The sequence below is a fragment of the Sorex araneus genome, chromosome 9, assembly GCF_027595985.1.
Source record: "Sorex araneus isolate mSorAra2 chromosome 9, mSorAra2.pri, whole genome shotgun sequence".
Classification (NCBI taxonomy): Eukaryota; Metazoa; Chordata; class Mammalia; order Eulipotyphla; family Soricidae; genus Sorex; species Sorex araneus.
Genome location: NC_073310.1, coordinates 55995492 through 56021001, shown reverse-complemented (window position 1 = coordinate 56021001; position 25510 = coordinate 55995492). Strand labels below are relative to the sequence as shown.

Here is a 25510-nt window from a genome sequence, read left to right as displayed (position 1 = left end):
GATATCTTGTTGTGCATGGAACAAGACCAGAAGGAATTCCCTTCACTACCTCTCCCTCAGGATGTCTGGGTGTGGTTTATTTGCTCTTCTGACTGGAACAAAAATATGTAGGGAAATCTTTAACAACTAAAACTCCTTGTCCTTACGAACAAGATGAAAGAGGAAGAAGCAAGCTACACATCAAGCCTGGCCTAATTGTTTGCTTATAGTAGGGGCATATATTGGATTGTATCCAGGTTAACAAAAATAAAGCCACAGGGTAGATACATGCAAGAGTATATTTAAGCTACTGGCTCACACGCATTTATGACTGAAAGTATATAAAAATATCAAGGCGGAAGAAAAACAGTAGGCGGTTATGAGACATAACACATTTTCTTATTCTTTATTAGTTTAAAGGAAGCTAGAACCTAGTAACAATACACCACATACAGTTCAGATCCAAACAAAGGCTGCTTAGTTATTTATTTTGTATTTGTTCCTTTTAGGAAGTGAGAACAGAACAGCTACCAGCACTCAAGTTAATTTCCAATGGAAATCCCTATAAAATAGAAAACATCTCGTAAAATTGTAAGAATTTTAAAAAATGTTAGTAAAAAACTTTCTGAAGTCAGCTTGATTTTTTAAAATTTATATTTGATTATATGATCAGTCTTTAAGGCCATTGACAAAACAGCTGCACCTCTGCTAATGTTTCAGATAGCGCATGATAGTGCTCATCCTTTGATGCAAATAAAGAGAAAACTTACACTTGCTCAGTTTGGAGCTGTGAAAACAGCCCCCCTTCCCCCATCGAGTCTCCCATTTGCTCATGTCCCACATGAATAAAAGGATGCAGCTTAGAAGCGAGTGCCCTGCTACCATTGTTTTGTTTCTAATTAAAATTCAGAGAATTAAATACAGTTGAGTACATCCATGCATACATGACATACTGTTATCACATACCGGAAGCTCCAATCAAGAGCTGCCAGCAAGGGCTCATTTCATAACATCATTAAGATTCATTGTAGAAGGCAGTTCAGAAAGGCTTTGTCAAAGCAGATAATGATGGCCTGCCAGATCGCACAAACAAATTTATATTAGATTGTCCTTTCTCTCCCTTTTCTGCAGGGAAAGGTAGTTGCATTAGTTTCTGGATCTCGAGCTTAACTTAAAAGACACCACCCCCTGCCCCCAGTTTTTTAAGATGGTAAAAATATTAGCAAAATGGAGTACACAGACAAGCTGAGAAATATTGAGTAACTAGGAGGGGGTACAGTAATCAGGCAGAGTGACTATCAAACAAAAGGAGGTCTCCTGTAAGATTGAGGCAGACAGATAGAACCCGTGAGTCACAAAGTGGAATGTTTAAATTGGAACAAGTTAAATAAAAGCATTGCTCTTGTTTTCCTTCGGAAACTCGAATCCTCTTTATATGATAATCTCCGAAAAGAAAGCATTTTCATTGACACTGTCCCCCTGCCTTTCATATTTTGCTGAGTGAGGATTCCCAGGATGACAAACACAGTTGTAAGTTGGCTGGAACTTTGTAATCTGGAACTTTGGTGGTGAAAATTTACTTCTTTAAACTCGATATTTTTCTTTGCCATGTTCATTGATCACACATATGTGCTGAAACAAGAAAGGATTTAAACACAGTGCTGTAACAAAATGTAAGGCACAGAAAATGTGAGGCAATGTGAGGCAATAGAATAATGCCATCTTTTAATGGACTTCTACTATCATGTTTCTCTAAAGAGGTGCATGTGCATTTGTGTGTGTGTGTGTGAATGTGTGTGTGTGTCTGCGCACACGCATACAAGTATGTGTGTTCAACCAAAAGCGAACTATTCAAATGCTGGACAAACAGTTCTTCATTGCTTTGTTGTGATTGGGAGGAGGAAGGCCACCCAGTGTTGCTTAGGGTTACTCCTGGATCTGCACTCAGACTTACTCCTGGTGGGCTTGGGTGGGGTGATATGAGGTGCTGGGTCTGCAACCACCAGAAACACAGAATAAATGGTGCATTCACCACATCAAAGACAGAAGTTTCCGACTGGGAAGGCCGTATCTTCCTGAGTATTGAATGGGAAAACAGCCACGCTGAAGACAATGTGGACTTTAATTAGATTTTTTTGGGTAGCAAGAAATGTGACTAGAATATTTTGAGTAACAAAAATGGAGAGGCTAATACAAGCAAAAATGGGTGACGTATTGGCTGGGGTAGCTCACCAGGAAACAGATTAACTCCAGCTCCTGCTGATGGCTTCTGGGCTCTCTCTCTCTCTCTCTCTCTCTCTCTCTCTCTCTCTCTCTCTCTCTCTCTCTCTTTCTGCATCTCTGCTTGCTCAGTGACTGCAGCCCCAAACTCTGGACCTTTATCTTTGGACTTAAGATTCTAGTTCTTAGGAGAGATGAGGGAGAATCTGTTTGGCACCAACAGAGTTGGGGTAAGATGTTTCAGCACACGGCTAGAGGTATCTATGTAGTGATGTGATACTTCCAAAGGGGCATAGTTCTGAGCTGTCGTGCCCTGTCACTGGTAGCTTCTAGATTTCAGATACTGGCCCCAAACAACAGATGGCTGAGTGTTATCCTGGTTAGAGTGGGGGTGGGGGATAATCAAGGACTATGGAGAAAAATCAATCCATAATCCTGTGGCTTGATTCCTTATTTCTTTAATTCAAAACAGAGATCATTAGAATCACTTCTGCCATCCTAACATAACTGTGGGTGGGGATTAATTGGGATTATAAATGCAGAGTGCCCTAAATATTCCTGACACAGAAGATACTCAATAAAAGATAAGCCATCACTACTATGATGTCAGTGATTTGTTAAGTTAAAGTCACTGCAAACTTCTTGTGAAAAGTGGGGGAGAGGGAGCAAAGGATTTGCATGATAGACTTACATTCAGATCTCGGAAATATTCATTGTAGTCTAAGGCATAGCCCACCACAAATAAATCTGGGATCTCAAATCCAGTATCTAAGTAGAGAGAGAGAAAAAAGAGAGAAAATTTAGGTAACATCAGCACACTCTCTATTTTCGGCACTTAAACCATGCATTCCTTTCATCTGAGGCAGAACTTAATCATAAGGGTGATAAGCAAAGCATAGGATGAGTTCATTAGGGACTTAGACCCGAGCGAGTGCTCAGCAAGACAGCACATGTGAGCAAACATACAAGGAAAAGTGACAGCACGACTACTGTATGGAACTGAGAAGGGACTCAGGCAGCCCCCTGGGTAGCAAGAAGTCTGCATGAGGTAGTTAGGTAGCCCTGCTGTTCAGAGCAAGCAGATCGGTTGATATAATGCCCACAGACAAACTTGGACAAGCATAAAGTGCAATTTGAGAGAAGGTACTGTGAGAGTTGAATATTTACGGAGTAAGGGGCTGGACAGACAGGCGAAACTGGTGACAAGAAGAAAGAAAATGAAGATGTTTAGCTTGAGAAAGAAAATGATGTGGTTTTTTTTTTAATGGTAGTCTGGTATTGTGGTTTGGGCCCTTCCTTCCTTCCTTCCTTCCTTCCTTCCTTCCTTCCTTCCTTCCTTCCTTCCTTCCTTCCTTCCTTCCTTCCTTCCTTCCTTCCTTCCTTCCTTCCTTCCTTCCTTCCTTCCTTCCTTCCTTCCTTCCTTCCTTCCTTCCTTCCTTCCCTCTTTCTCTCTCCTTTTCTCCCTTTCTCCTTTCGTCCCTTCCTCTCTTTCTCTTTCTCTCTTTCTCTCTCTCTCTCTCTTTCTTTCTTTCTTTCTTTCTTTCTTTCTTTCTTTCTTTCTTTCTTTCTTTCTTTCTTTCTTTCTTTCTTTCTTTCTTTCTTTCTTTCTTTCTTTCTCCCTTCCTTCCTTCCTTCCTTCCTTCCTTCCTTCCTTCCTTCCTTCCTTCCTTCCTTCCTTCCTTCCTTCCTTCCTTCCTTCCTTCCTCTCACTCTCTTTCTTTCTCTCTTTCTCTTCTTTCTTTCTTTCTTTCTTTCTTTCTTTCTTTCTTTCTTTCTTTCTTTCTTTCTTTCTTTCTTTCTTTCTTTCTTTCTTTCTTTCTTTCTTTCTTTCTTTCCTTCTTTCTCTTTCTTCTTCCTTTCCTTTTTTCTTCTTTTCCTGCTAGGGATCAACCTGAGGTCCTCACTTATGTATGGCATATGCTCTATCACTGAATCACATCCCTGTACTCCTGATGTTCTTCTTTGAGTTACAATGAAAATAGTGAATTAACTATGTTAGTTAATAGAGAGATAACAATGCATTAGTTCTCTTTTCATTGAGGGAAACATGAACAGAAATAGATCTATTGATTACTGTTACTTATTTCTATTTTTCAGAGTAGGGAATCAAACTCAGGGCCTCACACATGTGAGACATGTGTTCTATCATGGAGCCACACATTTGGTCTGGAAGAAATGAATTTAAACAAAGTATGTGGTAGTTAGGTTAAGCAAGGGAAGCAGTGATGGAAAGGAAGATGACATTTGTTGGAGCGCATCCTCAAGAAACAGACTATAGCTCTCCTTCACAGATTTATTTTTGTTGTTGTTGTTTGAAATTCGGGTAACATGGTTACCACAGAGTTAACTTGCACAATTTTGTTATACAAAGTTACTGCACCTCCCCCTTTACCAAGGGCTCAGGACTCTCTCCCTCAAAGATCTTAAAACAGAATACATAAACCTATGATCAAGTGATTTTTTTCAGACATTACAGGGTTGGAGCGATAGCACAGCAGGTAGGGCGTTTGCCTTTCATGCGGCCGACCCAGGTTTGATTCCTCCGCCCCTCTTGGAGAGCCTGGCAAGCTACTGAGAGTATCTCGCCCACACGGCAGAACCTGGCAAGCTACCCGTGGTGTATTTGATACGCCAAAAACAGCAACAAGTCTCACAATGGAGATGTTACTGGTGCCCACTAGAGCAAATCGATGCGCTACGGGATGACACTGACAGTATTGCAGATGGAGAAATGTACTTGTTTACTTTTCTAAGACTGGGCTTTGCATAAGCCCATGGACTTAGAGCAAGGCAAAAGCTATTTTCATGGTCACCATTCACCAACACCTTCATCTTATGCTCCCTCAATGCTTTCACATGGAAAAACCAACTGGTTCCTCCTTGTAGAGTGTGCTGGAGGTAGGGGATTGAATTTTTAGGGAATTGCATTACATATCGCGGTTATAAGCCTGCTTGTTCTCTCCTAACCACAGATGGCTTAAAAAAAAAGAAAGAAAAGTAAGAGGTAAAGAAAAGATGTCAGAGTCTATAAAAGATGTCATTGGGTACATTGGAAAAAGACAATTATAGGAAAGGAACAAAAGGTACAAATCCTCACAAATTCAGAGAGAAAAAGGCAACAGATTCCAACTAACTCAAAGAGAGTTTAGTGAACCTCAGGGATTCAGGCACTGGCCTGGTGTGCAACTGACCCTGGTTCCATTCCCAGCACTGCATGGACCCCTGAGCATGCTGGGTAATATCCCAACTTCAACCATCACCCCTCCAGGTAAAAGAAAAAAACAAAACCAATAATGCTCTAACAGTTGTTCCAGGGCCATCACAACCTTTTCTGGTGCTGGCTGCGATTACTCTTCCAAATGTTGTAAATATAAGAAACAGAAGAAATGAGTAATTAGGTGGTTAGGTCAGAAGTGGATGTATTTCAACTTTAGTTAAAAAAATCTCATCTATACACTAGCTCTCCTATTTCCTTAGATTTCTTTGTAATGATCTTGCCCCACCTTAATGACAACCAGATTCTATTCCTGCAGCCTGCCACCGAACAGGAACAAGCTCTCTGGTCTGTCTGCCCAGAATGGGTAGTGTCTAGCACTGATACATCTTGCAAAGGAACAAAGTTTGTTTTGAGATGAAGGAGTCACTGTGGAAATGTCACAGGCACTATAACTATCCAGAGCATTCTTCACTTGCTCTCCTGTGGGTGAAGTTTGCTCCTAAGGATGCCAGTCAAATTCTCCCCAAGGCTTTAGAGCCAAGAGCAGTTAAAAAAAAAAAACAACAAGCTGGCGTCTGTGTGTGCAAGTGAAGAAAGAAGTTGCTTCTACTGCTATTGTAATAAATAGTCAAGCAGCTCCTTTCCACTATCTGGCATAAGAACTCTTGGGACCGTGGAGAGGTGGCAGGAAAGTACCCAGAGGAAGTACAGCTTCCAGAACACATGTTCGAGGTCAAGTGTGAAGATAGTATCTGGAGATACTTGCTCTGCTGATTCTGTGTAATTAAACTCCTGTTTGGAGGTGGCAGCAGAGGTCTCTCGAATTTCCTTTCTGTGAGGTTTTGAAATTCAGGCTTGTTGGAATGGGGGAAACAGGCTGAGTGCGTGAGGCCTGAGTTTAGTTCCTGACCTCGCATGCTCCTCTGGGTACCACTGGGGAGTGAGCCCCATGAACTAGGCTGGGAGTTGCCCCTGAGCATCGATGGTGTGACCCCAAAACTAACTCAATTTTAAAAAGTCAGGCTTGGAGCTGGAGGAGTAGTATAGTGGGCAAGGTGCTGGCTTTGCATGCAGCCAAGCTGGGTTCAATCCCCTGCATCCCATATGGTTCACTGAGCACTGCCAGAAGTGATTCCTGAGTGCAGAGCCAGGAGTAACCCCCGAGCATCACCATAGATGGCCCAAACAAAAAAAATAAACATATACAAACAAAATAAACAAAAGTACCGACTTGTTGAATGTCAGCATTGTGCTGTGCGGTTAGTTCCTGGAAACAGTATGAAAACCCCCTGAACCTTTAGTAGTTGCTCTGTGTCCAACCAGTGGGAATCTCATGCACTCAAGTCATTTGGGGTGTGGGGGTGTGGGGGTGTGGGGGTGTGGGAGCGCTAAGAATCTCCCTCAGTTAAAATTTCTTAGCTGTGTTCTATGGTGTTAGGGAGTTGAGGAAATCTCCAAATCAAAATATCCAATGCACAAACAAACATACAAACAAACAACTTCCCAGGAAGCCAAACCAAAACCAACTATCCCGTGCATAGAATGTTTCTGGAAAAGAGGCAATGAGAACTCTAGGGGTTCTTGGCCGGGTTTGATTCTTGGTGTGGCGGAGGAGACCACACGGGCTCTCTGGGACAGTCCCACTCAGCTTCCACTTCACAGGGAATGCCATCGAACAGTAACTTCGGAACCATAAAACACCACCCAACAGAACCTCCCAACACTTACAGTCAGGTCGAAAGCCATGGCTCTGAGGTGTTCTCTTCACCAGCAAACTACCGTTTGAGAGAAAAAAGAAAAAGGGTGAGGGGAAGCATAGGTCAAAAGGAAAAAAAATCTGGGTAAATTGCAAGAAGAGCAAAGCCTCATGAAATGATGCAGTTAAGTACGTGCTTTTCCCCACGTGCAAGTGAGACCTTCCCAGAGACCTGGAATTCCCGTGCTGATTTAGATAAAGCCATGGGATGGGGAAGTTTGTTCCCATGTTCCGTCAGCTGCTACTAGGAAGGGCTCACGCAGGCAGTGTGAAGAGGGAGACTCAGCCTCCTGCCCCAGCCTTCCCCTTGGCTCCCTCCCAGGCTAGCCATCAGGCGGACTTTGGTTGTGTGTGGCCAAATCACAACGTCCAGAGCAGAGGGCCGCTTGTTCAAGACAGCATCTCGGATTAGCCTTTCTCTGGGTTGGGAAAGACAGAAACGTGATGTGGCGATGTTCTTGCCCACCTGGCCACCTTAATCATGTTGGGCTTGTATTTCTCGATGCGGCTCAGCAGTGCTCTCATCGTCCTCCCTGTGCTCACGACATCCTGTGCGAAGAGGGCAGAGAAATTCAACCAAATGCATAGAACATAGAAATTTTCTTTTTTTCATTCAAGACAGAGGGTTCTATTCCTTTGCCGTAACAAAGTGTCATTAGAATTGCCATCCAGTTGGAGTCAGCATGGGGGCAGGGTTTTGGTGTGTTTGTCTTGGTTTTAAGAGAGGTGCCTCTTTCTGCACTGCAGCACTGTCATCCCGTTGTTCACCCATTTGCTCGAGCGGGCACCAGTAATGTCTCCATTGTGAGATTTGTTGTTACTGTTTTTGGCATATTGAATACGCCACAGATAACTTATCAGGCTCTGCCGTGCAGGTGGGATACTCTCAGTAGCTTGCTGGGCTCTCTGAGAGGGATGGAAGAGTCAAACCTGGGTCAGCTGTATGCAAGGCAAATGCCCTACCTGCTGTGCTATCGCTCCAGTTTATTTTATTTTGTTTTATTATTGGCTTTTTGGGTCACACTTGGGGGTGCTCAGGGGTTCCTCTTGGCTCTGCACTCAGGAATTACTTCTGGTGATAGCTCAGGGGACCAAATGGAAAGCGGGGGATTGAACCTAGATTGGCCACATGCAAGGCTAATGCTCTACTATCGTTCTGGCCCCAGAGGTGCCTCTTTCTAGAAGCTGAGCGGGCTCTGTTCAACTTTCTGGAATCCCTGAGCTGTGTTCCAAGGTCAAATGCAGCCCTTGGAGAGCCTGGTTCCATTTGGATCTGTGCAAGCACGTCCAGGGGCAAAATTTGCCCCCGAAGTGATAGAACCCAATAGGAAACTCATGAATTTTTATGGACATGGGCTGGAAGCTTGATTACACCCAATGGAGCACCTCCCCCCGCCCCGCCCCACTAAGTTCCCACCCCCGTTTCCATTCAATGGGGAACTCTGGCTGGGAAGTGGCATGTGTCTGGGACGCAGCTGGGCCAGCCAGCCGGGAAATTCTGAGGGTGTGAGGCTGCAGCGGCTGCAGCTCGTTCCCACCAAGGACCGCTGCACAAAGAGGCGGGTGAGGGCAGCAGGACTGTATTGTCCTTGGGACAGAAATCAGCTGTCAAGAGCTGATTATCAGAACAACAGGTCTGAATTCAGCCAGAGTTGGGCAATTCATTTGGCTGGAGGCTCTACTTCACGGGTTATTTTGAGCCTGAAGAGACTGCAGATACATACGGCACAGCAATTTTGGAACAAAAGCTTGAAAAAGGGACCCTGGGAGTTCCCAGCTGAGAAGGCCCAGGCAGGGGCCTGGACTCTGAGAGGCTATTTGCAATGTGGCAGGAGGATCTATTCTTTCTTTCTCCTTGTTTTAGAAACAGATAACCCACTGGTATGGAATTTCCTTTCGATTGCCATTTTTTATTTATTAAATTAAATTAATTAATGGTTAATGTTATTTGCTTTTTGGGTCACACCTGGCGATGCTCAGGAATTACTCCCAGCTTTGTACTCAGGAATGACTCCTGGCAGTGCTCAGGGGCCCATATGGGATGCTGGGAATTGAACCCGGGTCAGCCGCTTGCAAGGCAAATGCCCTACCCGCTGTAATATCGTTCCACCCCCTTTATCGCTCCATCCATTTAAAAAATCCTGCCATTTTTTAAATGGATGGATTGGTGGTTTGGATGCAGAAGGGAAAACTGGTCAAAGTCATTAAAGATCATTTGCAGTCACACTGAGTTGAGGGTGGGAAGACTGTGGACCCCGACATGGCTCAGAGTCTTGGAGCACATGTTTTGCATGTCTGAAACCTGGGTTTGATTCCCTGATCCCTACCTTGCACGACTCCTAAGCACCACCAGACTACTGCCTCACCTACCCACCCAACCCCCCAAAATCCCAAAAGGGTGAAAAGAATTCCAGTTGACTTATTATTTAAGTAAATTGAAGTGGACCAGTTTTCTTTTCTTTCTTTTTTTTTGGGGGGGGTGGGTGAAACTGTCTTATTCACAAGTAGATGTAAGCATCAGTTTTTGTTTTTGTTTTTTCATGTAAGAGTAATGTTGTTTATTCAGACACTAACTAAGCTGACTGAAATGGGCATGAGCTCCACATTATCACTGTAGCACAGTAGCACTGTCCTCCCACTGTTCATTGATTTGCTTGAGCGGGCACCAGTAACGTCTCCATTGTGAGACTTGTTACTATTTTTGGCATATTGAATACGCCACAGGTAGCTTGCCAGGCTCTGTCGTGCAGGCAGGAAACTCTTGATAGCTTGCTGGGCTCTCTGAGAGGGACAGAGGAATCGAACCTGGGTTGGCCGCGTGCAAGCCAAGCTCCACATTAATTAAAAAAATTTTTTTTTAATTGAACATCCGTGAGACAGACCATTCAAAGCTGTTAATAATTAGGTTTCCGTCATACAATGATCCAGCTATCCCTCCACCAGAGTACATTTCCCACCACTAATGTCCCCATTTCCCTCCCACCATCCCCCAACACGCCAGCCCCCACCCCCAGGCTCCGCCTATGGCAGGCACTTTCTTTCTCTCTCTCTCTATTTTTCCTTTTTTGTGCATATGGCTATAAGCATCAGTTTTAAACGGATGTGACCTTAGATATAAAATAAAATCAAGTACCATGCAGTTTTTATTGCAGGTTTTTAATTTTTGGTTATTTTCCATCTAGTGGTTCTAGCTGGCTTCAAAATATTTGGAGAGCCTGCTTCCAGTGGAAATTTGGTAAATCCTTGGTCACTTTGCTAACAAGGTGTCTGTTTTGAAACTTACCATTGTTTTCTTTTAATGTGTACAAGGAAAAGTCAGCTTACCTCAACAATAAGGACATTCTGAAATGGAAAAAGAAGTTCTTTAGAATAGGATTCAAATCTGGCTCACAAGATACACAATTGTTTTGGTGATGGTTAGAATTTCACAATTTGCTAGTCGTCTGTCACCCATTCGTATCATCCCAATGCTTGGAGCTACTCAAGTTCCGGAACCTTCTCAACAGTCACTCTCCAATTCCTTGAGGCAGTGACAATGACTCCAGATAGCATCAGGCTTACCTTAGACCATATTCCACTTGAAGAACAAGCCATTTAGTTGTTCCACCTCCAGACACCTGGCAAATGCCCCTGCCCTCCAGCATTCTTTGGGGTATGAAGTTTACTGCTATAAATGAGCATTTACTGGGTCGATGTCAAGAGAAACCACGTTCTGTAGGACCATACTCTCGGCCACGGAAGCCTTATTCCTGCATAGCCCCAGGGCATGAGGGATTCAATATTTACTCTTGGATGCTCAATGCTGAGAAAGGAAATAGGCTAGAGAGAGGACTAGGAAGAGTCTCGTTGGCATATATATATATATATATAAAATACCTGGAAATTATCATACTGAACTATATATATATATATATATATATATATATATAGCACTGTAGCACTATCATCCTGTTGTTTATCGATTTGCTCTAGCAGGCACCATTTACGTCTCCATTGTGAGACTTGTTACTGTTTTTGGAATATCGAATATGCCACAGGTAGCTTGCCAGGCTCTGCCGTGCAGGTGGGATACTCTTGGTAGCTTGCCAGGCTCTCCGAGTGGGATGGAGGAATTGAACCCGGGTCGGCCGTGTGCAAGGCAAATGCCCTACCCATTGTGTTATCGCTCCAGTCCATATATATATATATGTATATATGCATATGCATATATATGCTTTTTGGGTCACACCAGAAATGCTCAGGGGTTATTCCTGGCTCTGCCCTCAGGAATTAGTCCTGGTGGTGTTCGGGGACTATATGGGATGCTGGGGATTGAACCCGGGCTGACAAAGACCCTCCCTGCTGTACTATCACTTCAGCCCTAGACTGGAATTTTCTTTCTTTCCTTTTTTTTTTTGTTTTTGCTTTTTGTGTAACACCCGGTGATGCACAGGGGTTACTTTTGGCTCACACACTCAGGAATTACTCCTGGCAGTGCTCAGGGGACCATACGAGATGCTGGGAATCAAACCCGGGTTGGCCGCATGCAAGGCAAACACCCTACCCGCTGTGCTATCACTCCAGCCCCCTAGGGTGGCATATTTTTTAATTCACTAATTTGGTAGGGGAGGCTCCCAAGAAGTGCTGGGGAGACCCAGGACTCTCTTTCAAGAATTTTTGGCCAACCCAGTCTGTGATTCAGTGTGAGGGCTGGAAGAGGTGGTGCTACTTCTGCCCTGGGTGAGATTACTTGGACCCCCCAATGTCTATGGGTCTCCAGGGCTGTACCTGGTGATGGTCAGGAGACCAGATGGTGTTGGGGATCAAACCAGGGTCAGCTGCATTCTGGCCTGTGCCTTTTCCCCTGCACAATGTCTCCAACCCTGGTTTCTACTTTCAGTGACACGTTCTGCTCCCAAGCTCTGCACAGTCCAGGCATTTCTCTGCTTCTGGGTCGATGTCAATATAGGTCTCAGAACTCTAAGTTTCATCTCAATTTCTTGTTCAATACTTGCCCCATGAAACCATAAACTCCACAGGAGTAGGATTTTGTTTGTTTGGTTTACCACTGTATTCTCACTCCCTAGCATAATACTTACCTACAGATGCTACAAATTGTTTGTTGACCAAAGGAATAATAACTGAATAGTAATAATAATAACCGAATATATATGTATATATGTGTATATATACGTATACATATGTATACATATATACATATTAGAAGACTAATATCCACGGCCAGGGAAAACAGGGGCTAAGAGGACTGGTCAATGGTTGAAATCAACCACAAGTGTGTGTGTAGCTGAGGGTAAATAAGATAGAGAAGGGAACAGTATGATCATAGTAGCTGGAAATGATCACGCCGGACAAGAACTGAGTATTAAAAGCAGGTAAAGGGATATTCCTGATAACCTTTCAGTATCTGTTTTGCAAACTACAATGCCCAAAAGGGGGAAGGGAGGGAGGGAGGGAGGGAGGGAAGGGAGGGAGGGAGGGAGAAAGAGAGAGAGACAGAGAGAGACAGAGAGAGACACACAGAGAGACAGAGAGAAGCAGAGAGAGAGAGAGAGAGAGAGAGAGAGAGGAGAAAGCGGAAAAGCACCTTCCATAGAGGCAGGCTGCGGGGTGGGGGGCATTGATGGGAAGGAGCCTGGGAACTCTGGTGCCAGGAAATGTACACTGGTGGAGGGGTGGGTGCCGGAACACTGTGTGGCTGAAACCTAATAATGAACACCTTGTAAGGGTCTCACAGTGAATTAATAATAAATAAATAAATTGAACCAGTTAAATGTATTGAACCAGTTACATGCCAATACTCTCTCATCAAATTCATACATGATTGTGTATGATCTCTCAGTGTGATGGTGCCTTTAGATATTTATTCATTTTTCCCTGTGATTCAGACAATACTCTTTTGAAAGAAGGGTCTTGAGCCACACTCAGCAATGCTCAGGTGCTACTCCTCATTCTGTGCTCAGAGGTCACTCTTGGTATTGCTTGGGGGAACCATTTGTGGTGCTAGGGGTTGGACAGGGGCTGGCCACCTGCAAGGCAGGCAAGTGCCTTAACCCCTGACTATTTCTCGGCTTTCATATAATTGTGTGTGTGTGTGTGTGTGTGTGTGGGTTTGTTTGGTTTTGGGGTTTGGTTTGTGTCACATCCAGCTGTGTGCAGGGTTACTGCAGGCTCAGGGGTCACTCCTAGCAGGTCTGGTGGGTCTTATAGAATTCTGGAAATTGAACCCAGGTGGACCATGTGCAAGGTAAGCCTTATCCACTGTACTACCTTTTTGGCCCTGTTCACATAATATTTAAAAAATTAGATCAGCCTCTCACCTTAACTATCTTATTTCTGATATAAAAAGATTTATGTATGGGGGGGGGCAGGAGCGATAGCACAGCAGGTCAGGCGTTGCACGCAGCCGACTTGGGTTCGAGTCCCAGAAACCCATATGGTTCCCTGAGCACCGCCAGGGGTAATTCCTGAGTGCAGAGCCAGGAGTGACCCCTGTGCATCTCCGGGTGTAACCCAAAAAGAAAAAAAAAGATTTAAGTAATAAAATTATTAGGTAAATAGCCAAAAAACTTGGTTAAATTGCACTATATATATGTGTGTGTATATATATATGTGTATATATATATATATACATATATATATTTGTCCTGGTAGTACTCAAGGGATCCTACTTGATGCTAGGGATTGAACCCAGGGAAACATGTGCAAAGCAAGTACCTTACTGGCTATACTATCTCTTCAGCCCCAGTATTTTAACATTTTAGTTTTATTAATGCTTACCAACTATGTCCACTAGTGAAATCTTTAGAGAATACTTGCTTTAATTAGATTTCCTAGTTGAAGATCTCTTTTTGTTTCAGTCTAATAAAGAAAAGTATTCTGAACTGTTAGTTTGCATTCTTGTCTACTTAAGTGAACAGAAATGAAAGCTCTTTTCAGAACTCCCCAAACAAGAGAAATCTTTGAAAAGATTAATTCAACTGTAAAATAGGATGGTGGCTGCAAAGTGGAACTTGAATATGTACTAATCCACAGATAGATAGTGAAAAATATCCCTAAACAATTTTTTAAAATCAAGGAAATGCATCTGAATGTTCAAAATTTAATAGAAAAGTCCAAGGATCTAAAAAATATCCACATGTGTCCATTTCAAGCTCTTTTAAAAAATTTTTTTAAGGGCTAGAGAGATAGTATAGCAAGTAGGGCACTTACTTTGCACACAGTTTATGCAAGGTCAATCCCTGGCATCACAGGTACCCTGAGCATCATCAGGAGGAACCTGAGTAAGCCCTGGGCACTGTTAGGTGTGGTTCCAAAATAAAACATATATATAAATATATATATAAGAAATATAGGTTATATACTATATGCAATAGAACACCTAAACATATGTATGAATATTGATATTTTTTGAGGAGCCATGTTGGATGCCAGAATTTGATCCCTAGTACCTCCTGATTGACCCATCACCTTAAAAGAACCCCCTGAGCACTGAACTGGGAGTAACTGGGAGTAGTCTTTGAGCACTGCTTAATGTGGCCTCCAAACATTCAAATAGAAAATACTTCCCTTATCAATGTTCCAAGAAAGTTACTTTGTTATGACTCTTCTGAACTTAATATATTTTTTCTCACCAAAGACTCAAGGAATATATGTTATCTTTTTTAATTTTTTGCGGGGGGCGGGCACACTTGGAAGTACTCAGGGCTCACTCTTGTCTCTGTGCTCTGTCCTGGTGGAGTTCAGGGACCATATGGCGTGCCAGGGATGAGGCCTGGGTCTGCTTACATGCAAGGCAGGGACCCTACTCGCTGTCCTGTCTCTCCCACTGCTATTTCCTTTTTGAACTTGTTCACCTATATTAACCCTGTTACTATACAGTAAGAGCAACAGGAAACAACAATTTTTCCTTGTTGTTACTGTTTTTGGCATATCGAACACGCCACGGGTAGCTTGCCATTGCTCTGCTGTGCGGGCGGAATACTCTCAGTAGCTTGCCGGGCAAATTGATGAACAACAGGACGACAGTGCTATAGTGCTACAGTGCTACTTGCTTTTCCTATCACCTTATCGTGTCTAATTCTGGAACAATCTTTTTTTTTCTTTCTTAAAGCAAGCTCTTCTTTCTAGAAAAGATAAGTATGAGTAAGAAATTGGTTAATTGTGGCTTAACTGTATTTTTCAGTGAGTTTTAGAGTACCTAGGAGGCAAAATAGTGGATACTGTGTTGTAAAAGCACAAAGAACTTTCTGTGTGGACAGTCCATGCTAAACAGGTTTTTTTGGGCTAAGTGATTGACAGTGGAAGACTGACATAGCAAAGATCTGTTATTGAGAGGGAAATATGGAATCTACAGCTCTTTAGTAAGTTACAGAGTGTAGCCATTCATATATGTTTATTTTCCTTCACAGATCACTTTCCTTTCTCCCTCCTTCTCTCCCTCCCTCCCTCCCTCCCTCCCTCCCTCCCCCCTTCTCCCATCTTTCCACCAGTGTCCATTCTCTACCACCAGTGTTCCCACTATCAGTGTGGTCTTTTGACCATACCTAGTAGTGTTCCAGTGTAATTCTGATAGTGTTCAGGGGACCATAGGCAATGGTAGTGATCAGACTTGACTAGAGAGCCAGGCAGCACTGCAGCCTGAAGTCACAGCGAAGAGAAGGAGGAACTGCAGAGAGGTTACAGCAGGAAAGGCGCTTGCCTTGCATACAGCCGATCCTGGTTCGATTTCCAGCAGCATGTCTGGCCCCCCCGAGCACTGTTAAAAGTCCTCTCTGAGCTCAGAGTTAGCTCTTCACACAACCACATATGGCTGCCACCCCCAAATGAAACAAAGAAACAAATCTGCTGGGGAGACTCTAGTCTACGCACTTTCTTCCTTTGGTATTGCATGAGCTTACTCGACGTCAGAGTCTCCTAAAGAAAAAGAAATGAGGGGCTGGAGCAATAGCATAGTGGGTAGGCCGACCCGGGTTCGATTCCCAGCATCTCATATGGTCCCCTGCGCATTGTCAGGAGTAATTCCTGAGTGCATGAGTCAGGAGTAACTCCTGTGCATCACTGGGTGTGACCCGAGAGCCAAAAAAATGAAAGAAAAGCCGAGAGTGATGTCAGTCGAAATAATGTTTTGATGTTTTGAGCCAGTTGAAGGGTGCTTGCTTTGCCTGCCTGAGTTCCTTGTGTGAGTCATTGCTTCCAAGCACATCTCAAATGATTTTCACATCCCAAGCCTACTTCCAGTTTTTTAAAATGCAAAGCGGCTGGCCAGCCGCAGTCCAAGCCCAGGCAGGGTGGTTTTGGCTGTGGTCACACCAAGCGGAAAGCTGGCAGCGGCGAGGAACTGATTGCGAAGAATGAGTGGGAGCGTGGGTATCAACCCCATGGAGGAAGAAACACACTTCAGCATCTTGCAAGATGATAACTTGCAAAATCACCTACACCATCCACTGGTCTGCATTTCCATGAGTGCTCTCAGCCTCGTTGGGGGCAATTCAAAGGAATGATTCAAATATATAACAGCAGCCGCGGACGGACAAAGCTCTGGCAGGCTCTTACACCCCGTTCTGCCACTTGATTAGAAGCTTCTTGGAGGCGGCAGCGTGGTGTTGAGGGGTGGGGGAGGCACAGGCTGCTGGATTCTTGCACTTCACTTGTACATCTGTGTTTCCACCTAGCCTGTTTCCATGGATTTATTTCATTCTTTCAGAGATTTCAGTTAAACATGAGTAAGATCTTCGAAGTGCCAGGATTCAATTGACTTTGAAAAAATTTGGCCAGAAAGCACGTTGTGCAGGCAGTTTAAACATGAGTAGCACCGTAGCACTTGTCGTCCTGTTGTTCATTGATTTGCTCAAGCGGGCACCAGTAACGTCTCCATTGTGAGACTTGTTACTGTTTTTGGCATATCGAATATGCCACAGGTAGCTTGCCAGGCTCTGCCGTGTGGACGGGATGCTCTCGGTAGCTTACCGGGCTCTCTGAGAGGGACGAAGGAATCGAACCTGGGTCAGCTGCGTGCAAGGCATATGTCTTACCTGCTGTGCTATCGCTCTAGTCCCTAAACATGAGTAAAATAGCTTATTTTTACTATTATTATTTTAACATAGTTAAAATAGTTATAGTAAAAATTGAACTTAATCAATTGAGCCATTGAACTTAATCTTGGAGGGTTTGCTCTGTTCAAGAAGGATGATCTATTTAGAACCATTTAGCCAGCTGCCCTTGTGAACTTTCATCCCCCTGCTCTAAAGAAAGAAGAAAAGAGGGGGCTGGAGCAATAGCACAGCAGGTAGGGTGTTTGCCTTGCACGCGGCCGACCAGGTTTGATTCCCAGCGTCCCATATGGTTCCCTGAGCACTGCCAGGAGTAATTCCTGAGTGCATGAGCCAAGAATAACCCCTGTGCAATGACGGTGTGACCCAAAAGGGAAAAAAAAAGAAAGAAGAAAAGAGAAGTTTGAAAAATAAGAGACAAAGAAGGAAAATAAGAGGAAGGGGATGGGGGAATCTCTCTTTTTATGCACATTTAATATTTTAATTATTTGTGGTTTTTTTTGGCTTACAGCTGGCTATGCTCAGGGCTTACTCTTGACTCTGTGCTCAGAGATCAATCCTGAGGGGGCTCAGGGAAACATAGGTGGTGCTGGGGAGCAGACCCAGATCAGACATAGTGAAGGCAAGTGGCCTACCTGCTATACCATTTCCTGGGACCCTTCTGCACACAATTTAATTTAACTTACATAGTTCCAATGTATAGTTATAGATACAGAATGTGTGTATACATTATCTGTACTATAGAGATATAGTTGTTGCAAAAGTTATCAGTGTTTTATTTGATCTCTGAGACTTTTGGTAGCTAAAATTTCTAGAGCTAATTAGCAAAGACATCTTATAGCCTAGTTCTCCCTCTAAGAGAACCTGGCAAACTACCAAGAGTTTCCTGCCCGCATGGGAGAGCCTGGCAAGCTCTCCGTGGCATATTCATATGCCAAATACAGTAACAATGATAGATCTCATTCTCCTGACCCTGAAAGAGCCTTGAATGCGGCACCATTGGGAAGGATGAGTAAAGAGAGGCTGCTAAAATCTCAGGGCTAGGATGAATGGAGACATTACTGGGCCCGCTCGAGCAAATCGACGATCAACGGGATGATAGTGATAGTGATAGAGACAAACAAATCAAGTATATGGACAATATCAATTGATGATAGATAAGTCCAAATACTGGAATGTAGATAGAAGAGAGGCAGGTTTGTGGAGGAGAAAGAGAGGGACAGAAAGGTTTGCAGGGAGTAACACAAGAATATAGTGGAGGTTCTTGAGTATATGGTAGTAAAGTTGTGCACTGAAATCATAACTGGTAATTAACAAGCAAGGGGGGAAGGAATGTTAGACTAGAGGTGAGGTGAACATGGGGGACCAAGGGCACCTCAGCAGCAGGGCTGAGCAGTAACTTTGAGCCTCAGTACCAGAAATTTGAGCACTATTATAACCTTGCTATCTGAATTATGATAACATAAAGCTAAAACTTAAAAAAAAACAAACACCCAGCTACATATGAATTTCAAATAAATACCATGTTACTTTTTAGTTGATGCACCCAATATTTCATGGGACATACTGATAAGAAACATTGCATGTTTACACTAAAACTGTAAGGTAATTGTCTTGCATGCCTGTCTGATCCCTGGCTTTGGATAAGAATATCTATGTTCCTTCAGGAATGATCCCTGAGCACAGAGCCAGGTGTAAGCCCAGAGAATCACAGGGTGTGGCCCCAAAAATGAACCAAACAAACAACCTTACAAATAAATAAAATAGTAATCATTTTGTATTTGCAATTTTATTTGAGCTGGCATCCTGTTTTTCCACTAAGTCTTACTAAGTTGCAAGGTTTTCAGTAGGCAAGTTCATGTGATCCCATTTGCATGCTAAGAAGATCTCTTGGGAATCACTATGAGGGTACAATTACAGATTTACATATTTTCGTGCTTGTGTTTCAGTCATACAATGCTTGAAAACCCATCCCTCCACCAGTGCCCATTCTCCACCACCGACTCACTAATAAAAAAAAAATGAGAAGATCGCTTGGGCTTCTTGGTGAAGCCTGGTTTGGAGGGTGGGAACGCTAAGGGGAAATGAAGTCAGGAAGACCAGGTACGTTCTTACTGCAGCACAGAGGAGGGAGCGGGGAATGGTGGGAGAGCACCAGTACTTCTCCTCCTGAAATGGTCTCACCTCAGAACCATGAGAAAATTCAAGAGTTCGGTGGGGGAGGGCGGTGATGCATTTTTATTTATTGGTTCTTGAGGTGCTGGGGATCAAACCCAGGGCCTAATATACCCAAGGTTGTGGGCTTGACTGTTGAACTACACCTATAGTCCAATAATGCATTTGAAATACATTTCCTGGTAGTGTTTACCTTGTCAGTTATTGGACCAAAGATGGACAAATGGTGGTCTGGCTGCCTATTTGCAAATAAAGTTTTATTGAAACACAGTCCATTTGTTGTTATGCTGAGTCAAGTAGTTGTCATGGAGACTGTGAGCCACAAAACCTAAAATAGTCACTATCTGACACTGGAGAAGATGAGAAAGATGGCTGCCTCCTGTCCTAGACGTACTTTGAGCAGCTAGGATCTAGACCTGAGTGATGGAGATGTGGAGAGCAGTGAGCAGATTGAAGATACATTTGAGGTACTTGTGGTCTAAATTATGCTTCCCTGCCCTGGACTGGAGCAATAGCACAGCGGCTAGGGCGTTTGCCTTGCATGCAGTCCACCTGGGTTAAATTCCTCTGCCCCTCTCGGAGAGCCTGGCAAGCTACTGCGAGTATCTTGCCCACACGGCAGAGCCTGGCAACTATCCGTGGCATATCCGATATGCCAAAAATAGTAACAAATCTCACAATGGAGACATTACTGGTACACATCGAGCAAATCGATGAGCAACGGGATGACAGTGACAGTAACAGATATTCCCTTCCCAGATGAGGCTGGGCACTCCAATTGTAAAATCTTTCACTTGAGCAATGGTCACAACTGATAACTTGGACAATCCATGATGACTCATTTTAGAAATATTTACCCCATGCTCTTAAGTCCAAGGGGCTCCAACTGGCATTTGTGTACAGAAGTATGGGAAAGCATCTACAGACACAGAGTATGTATATAAGAATACCTGGGGGGGGGGCTAGAGCGATAGCACAGCAGGTAGGGTGTTTGCCTTGCATGTGGCTGACCTGGGTTTGTTTCCCAGCATCCCATTTGGTCCCCTGAGTACCACCAGGGGTAATTCCTGAGTACGGAGCCAGGAGTGATCCCTGTGCATCTCTGAGTGTGACCCAAAAAACAAAAAAAAGCCCCCAAACAAACAAACAAAAAAACCCAAATCATACACCTCGGAAACCGAAGGCATCATTTGTCATGTTAGCAAACTATGAAAGCTGTTTCCTCTTTATTTTATTTTTTATTTTTATTTTTTTGCTTTTTTTTGGGTCACACCCGGCAATGCACAGGGGTTACTCCTGGCTCATGCACTCAGGAATTACTCCTGGCGGTGCTCAGGGGACCATATGGGATGCTGGGAATCGAACCCGGGTTGGCTGCGTGCAAGGCAAACGCCCTACCCGCTGTGCTATTGCTCCAGCCCCTGTTTTCTCTTTATTTTGACTCTGGCTGGATTTATTTTCTTTCCTTTTGTCTTTTTTTGGGGACACACTTGGTGGTGCTCAGGAAATAGTCCTGGCTCTGTGATTAGAGCTCGTTCCCTCTTGGGTGCAGGGGATTGAACCTAGGTCAGCTGCATGCAAGGCAAGCACTTTTCCTACTGTACTACATCTCTCCCATGCTTGTTGCTGGCTGGATTTACATTTCTTCAACTTGAGCTTCTCTAATCATTACTTTCTCAAGAGGTCCGCTAAATCTATGGAAAGGGATCCAGATACACAACACTGTGTCATCCTTTCTATTCAATCTCTCCCTTCGAACAAATTACTCTTTCCCCAAGCATATATTTCTTAAAGGAAGAAACTCTCTTAAAAGTGCTCCCCTAAGGAGAAAATTATTCTAGAACAAAAGGGAAGATGATTTTGGATGGAGTGAGAAAGAAGGATCATAATTCTTTGTGCATCCCCCCCAGGCATTCATTAGAATTGGTGCTTTGACAGACCCCATCATGGAAGCAAGTGTGTAAGAAATCTCTAAGACAATGGCTTAAGCAGAGTACTAAGATGACTTATTTAAAAACTGCTCTGCGGTTGTGAAAAATCCAACAATTTTAGAACTGATTTCAAGTATTTTAGCTTCCTTCAATGTTATGTTATAGACAATGATATAATAATTTGGAAGGTAGCCTAGTTGATATGAACATCAACAAGTTAATTTCAATTTTCAGGTCACATAAATCTTTTCAGGTCACACAATTTAATACTAGAAAATAAGTCCCGGTCCCCCTCTTGGATGCTTGCATGCTGTCTCGAGAGGGGCGTGAAGTAAGTCTTGGAGCTCGAGCCCTTGCAGGTCCCACAGCGTTTTTAGCATGAAGATACCTATTTTTATTCAATGTGCCTGCCCTTCCTTTTTCCCCATCAACCACTGAATAACAGAAACAACCACAAATAGGAGAGATTAGACTTGTGTAATAGCCTGATCCATTTTATCCCTTCAGAAAGCTGAAGTTGTTCAAGGATAATAGAGACAAGATATGTCAGCAGAGCTGAGCAAAAGTAAAGCCTTTCATTCACAACAAAGCTTGCAGTTCAGGTGATGTTCCACAAAGACTGTTTGCTTTAGGAAACAGCCCTTCCTTGCAACCTACATATTGATGGCAGAAATTAGACACATTTTCACTTATCAAGCATGGGTAAGTTTGGAAGTCCAACTTAGAATTGGGGGGGTTTACCCTATAATATCATAGGTTACTTTCTTTTTCCCTCCAATTTTTATTGAGATGTGGGATTTACAATACTGTTGGTGATAGAGTTCCATGCATACAATGTTCCCACCACACCCACCACCAGAGTGTCATTGTCCTCTTGCCAGTGTCCTCCAACTCTCTACCCCCACCCCCCTTGGAAAGCTCAGTACTGTCGGCCAACTCTCAGGTTCTATGGCCTTTGGCCATTACTATTCCCTTACTATGCTCTTTATCATTCTGCTTTTGTCTCTCTCCTTTTCACTGACTTCATTCAGCCTGACACTGTACTTTCATCCACAGAGTGGCAAACTGAATGATTTCTTCTTTCTTTATAATTGAGTAGTATTCTATTACACACACACACACACAAACACAAACACAGCACTTTCTTTTTATTTTTTGATCATTTTTTTGTTTGGGGGCTTAGGGGTTACTCCTGGCTCTGCACTCAAGAATTATTCCAGGTGGTGATGGGAGACCATATGGATGCTGGGGATTGAACTTGGGTCGGCCACATGAAAGGCAAATGCCCTATTTGCTAGACTATCTCTCCAACCCTACCACAATTTCTTTAGACACTAATTTGTTCTTAGACACTTTGGTTGTTTCAAGATCTTAGCTATTGTGAATGGTACTGCAATGAACACAAATGCAAATGTCTTTTTCAAAATAGTGTCTTGGGGCCTTTGGGATAGATGCCAAGAAGTGGAATTGTTGGATATGGAAATTTAATTCTTAGTTTTTAAATAATTGTTTATACTGCTTTCCAAGGGTTGGAGCGATAGCACAGGGGGTAGAGCATTTGCCTTGCACCTGCCCATTTGGGTTTGATTCCTCCACCCCTCTTGGAGAGCCCAGCAAGCTACCAAGAGTATCTTGCCCGCACGGCAGAGCCTGGCAAGCTACCCATGGCATATCTGATACGCCAAAAACAGTAACAACAAGTCTCACAATGGAGATGTTACTGGTGCCTGCTTGAGCAAATTGATGAGCAATGGGATGACAGTGACAGTGACTGCTTTCCAAAAGGTTTGAACTGATCAACAATACCACCAATACTAGATGAGGGTTCTTACCCCCTTCATCCCCACCAGTACTGGTTGTTTCTGTTTTTTTTTTTTTTCAAATGTGTGCCAATAACACTAGTGTGAGATGATATCTCATTGTTTTTTTTTTTAATTTATTTATTTTTAATTAGAGAATCACCGTAAGGGTACAGTTACAGATTTATACACTTTTGTGCTTATACTTCCCTCATACAAAGTTTGGGAACCCATCCCTTCACCAGTGCCCATTCTCCACCACCCGTAAACCCAGTGTCCCTCCCACCCTCCCCAATCCCATCTCCCCCCCCACCCCACCCTGCCACTGTGGCAAGGCATTCCCTTCTGTTTTCTCTCTCTAATTAGCTGTTGTGGTTTGCAATAAAGGTGTTGAGTGGCCGCTGTGCTCAGTCTCTAGCCCTCATTCAGCCCGCAACTCCCTTCCCCCACATGGCCTTCGACTACAATGTAGTTGGTGATCGCTTCTCTGAGTTGACCTTTCCCCGGAACGTGAGGCCAGCCTCGAAGCCATGGAGTCAACCTCCTGGTACTTATTTCTACAGTTCTTGGGTGTTAGTCTCCCACTCTGTTATTCTATATACCATAGATGAGTGCAATCTTTCTATGTCTGTCTCTCTCTTTCTGACTCATTTCACTCAGCATGAAACTTTTCATGCCCATCCACTTGACTACAAAATTCTTGACCTCCTTTTTTCTAACAGCTGCATAGTATTCCATTGTATAGATGTACCAAAGTTTCCTCAACCAGTCATCCGTTCTGGGGCATTCGGGTTTTTTCCAGATTCTGGCTATTGTAAACAGTGCTGCGATGAACATACATGTGCAGATGTTGTTTCGATTGTACTTTTTTGCCTCTCTGGGATATATTCCCAGCAGTGGTATTGCTGGGTCAAATGGGAATTCAATATCTAATTTTTTGAGAGTCGTCCAAATTGTTTTCCAGAAGGGCTGAACCAGTCGGCATTCCCACCAGCAGTGAAGAAGGGTCCCTTTCTCCCCACATCCTCTCCAACAGCGGTTGCTTTTGTTCTTTTGGATGTGTGCTAGTCTCTGTGGTGTGAGGTGGTATCTCATGGTTGTTTTGATCTGCATCTCTCTGATGATTAGTGATGTAGAGCACTTTTTCATGTGCCTTTTGGCCATTCGTATTTCTTCCTTGGTAAAGTTTCTGTTCATTTCTTTGCCCAATTTTTTGATGGGGTTGGATGTTTTCTTCTTGTAGAGCTCAACCAGTGCTTTATATACCATTGGATATCTCATTGTTTTTGATCGACATTTCCCTAGTAATAACTGATAAAGAGCACTTCTAATATACCTAATGGCCATTTGTATGTCCTCATTAGGGAATTGTCTCTTCATCTCTTCTTCTTTTGATGGGGTTGTTTGTTTTGTTGTTGCTAAAGTTTTGCAAGTTCTCTATATATCTTGGATATGAGCTCTTTGTCAGATGAATGGTGAACAAATATTTTCTTCCAATCTGCAGAGTCTTTTTTATTCTAATCATCATTTCTTTTGCAAGGCAGCACTTCCTAATTTTATATAGTCCCATTTGATTTTGGTTTGCTTGCTTGACCAGCAGCATTGAATCATTGAACATGTCTGTAGAGTTAATATCATGAAGCATTCAGTCTATGTTTGTCTCAGTAAAATTCGTGGATTCAGATCTTCTATTGAGCCTTTAAGCTATTTCTAACTGATTTTTATGTAGTGTGTGAGACAGAGATCTGAGTTACTTTTTCTGCATATAACTGAGAAATTTTCCCAACACCATTAATAAAAAAAAAATCTATCCCTGCTTTCTTCATATTCCTAGTTCCTTTGCTGAACATTAGTTGTTTGCATATTCCAGGGTTCTCAAATTTCTTTCATTGACCTGAAAGTCTGTCTTTACTCCAGTACCACACTGTCTTAATTACTTAATATTGTAACTTTGGTGATTCAGGGGGTTTTATTATTCTATGCACTTACTTTATTTTCAATAGGGAGGGGGGAAAAAGTCAAAGAGCTGAGCAATATGCTCTCAAGAAATCCATCTGGGCCAGGGATATGGCTCAAGAAGTTGAACACATACCTTGCACGTGTGATGTCCTGGGCTTGATGCCAATGAAGCTGTTCCCCAGCTCTGTCACCATCGAGAATGCCCTCACCTTCACCACTACAAGAATTTTGTTTCATTACCTCCATAGGTTTTGTTTTGCTTTGCTTTTAGGGGTCACACCTAGCTGTGCTGAGGGCTTACTGGTGGCTCTGAACTCAGGGATCATTCATAGAGGGTTTGGGGGCTTGGGGATCCATCTGCAATGCTGGGGATTGAATTTGGGTCAGCTGCATGTAAAGCTGTACAGTCGAACTGACCCCTTTGT

General features: G+C 43.3%; 1 protein-coding gene across 2 annotated transcripts in view; it reads right to left on the bottom strand.

Moving 5' to 3' along the window:
* Positions 1 to 362: 362 nt before the first annotated feature.
* PRTFDC1 (phosphoribosyl transferase domain containing 1) overlaps positions 363 to 25510 on the bottom strand; it is a 90428-nt gene continuing 65280 nt past the window's right edge. For both annotated transcript variants that reach the window (XM_004605359.2, XM_055146797.1), the window contains 5 exons: positions 10497 to 10514; positions 7639 to 7721; positions 7145 to 7191; positions 2891 to 2967; positions 363 to 1611 (listed from right to left, as the gene is read on the bottom strand). In XM_004605359.2, coding sequence (XP_004605416.1) covers positions 1564 to 1611; positions 2891 to 2967; positions 7145 to 7191; positions 7639 to 7721; positions 10497 to 10514 — 273 coding nt within the window. In that variant the 3' untranslated portion in view covers positions 363 to 1563. The remainder of the gene's footprint in view (positions 1612 to 2890; positions 2968 to 7144; positions 7192 to 7638; positions 7722 to 10496; positions 10515 to 25510) is intronic.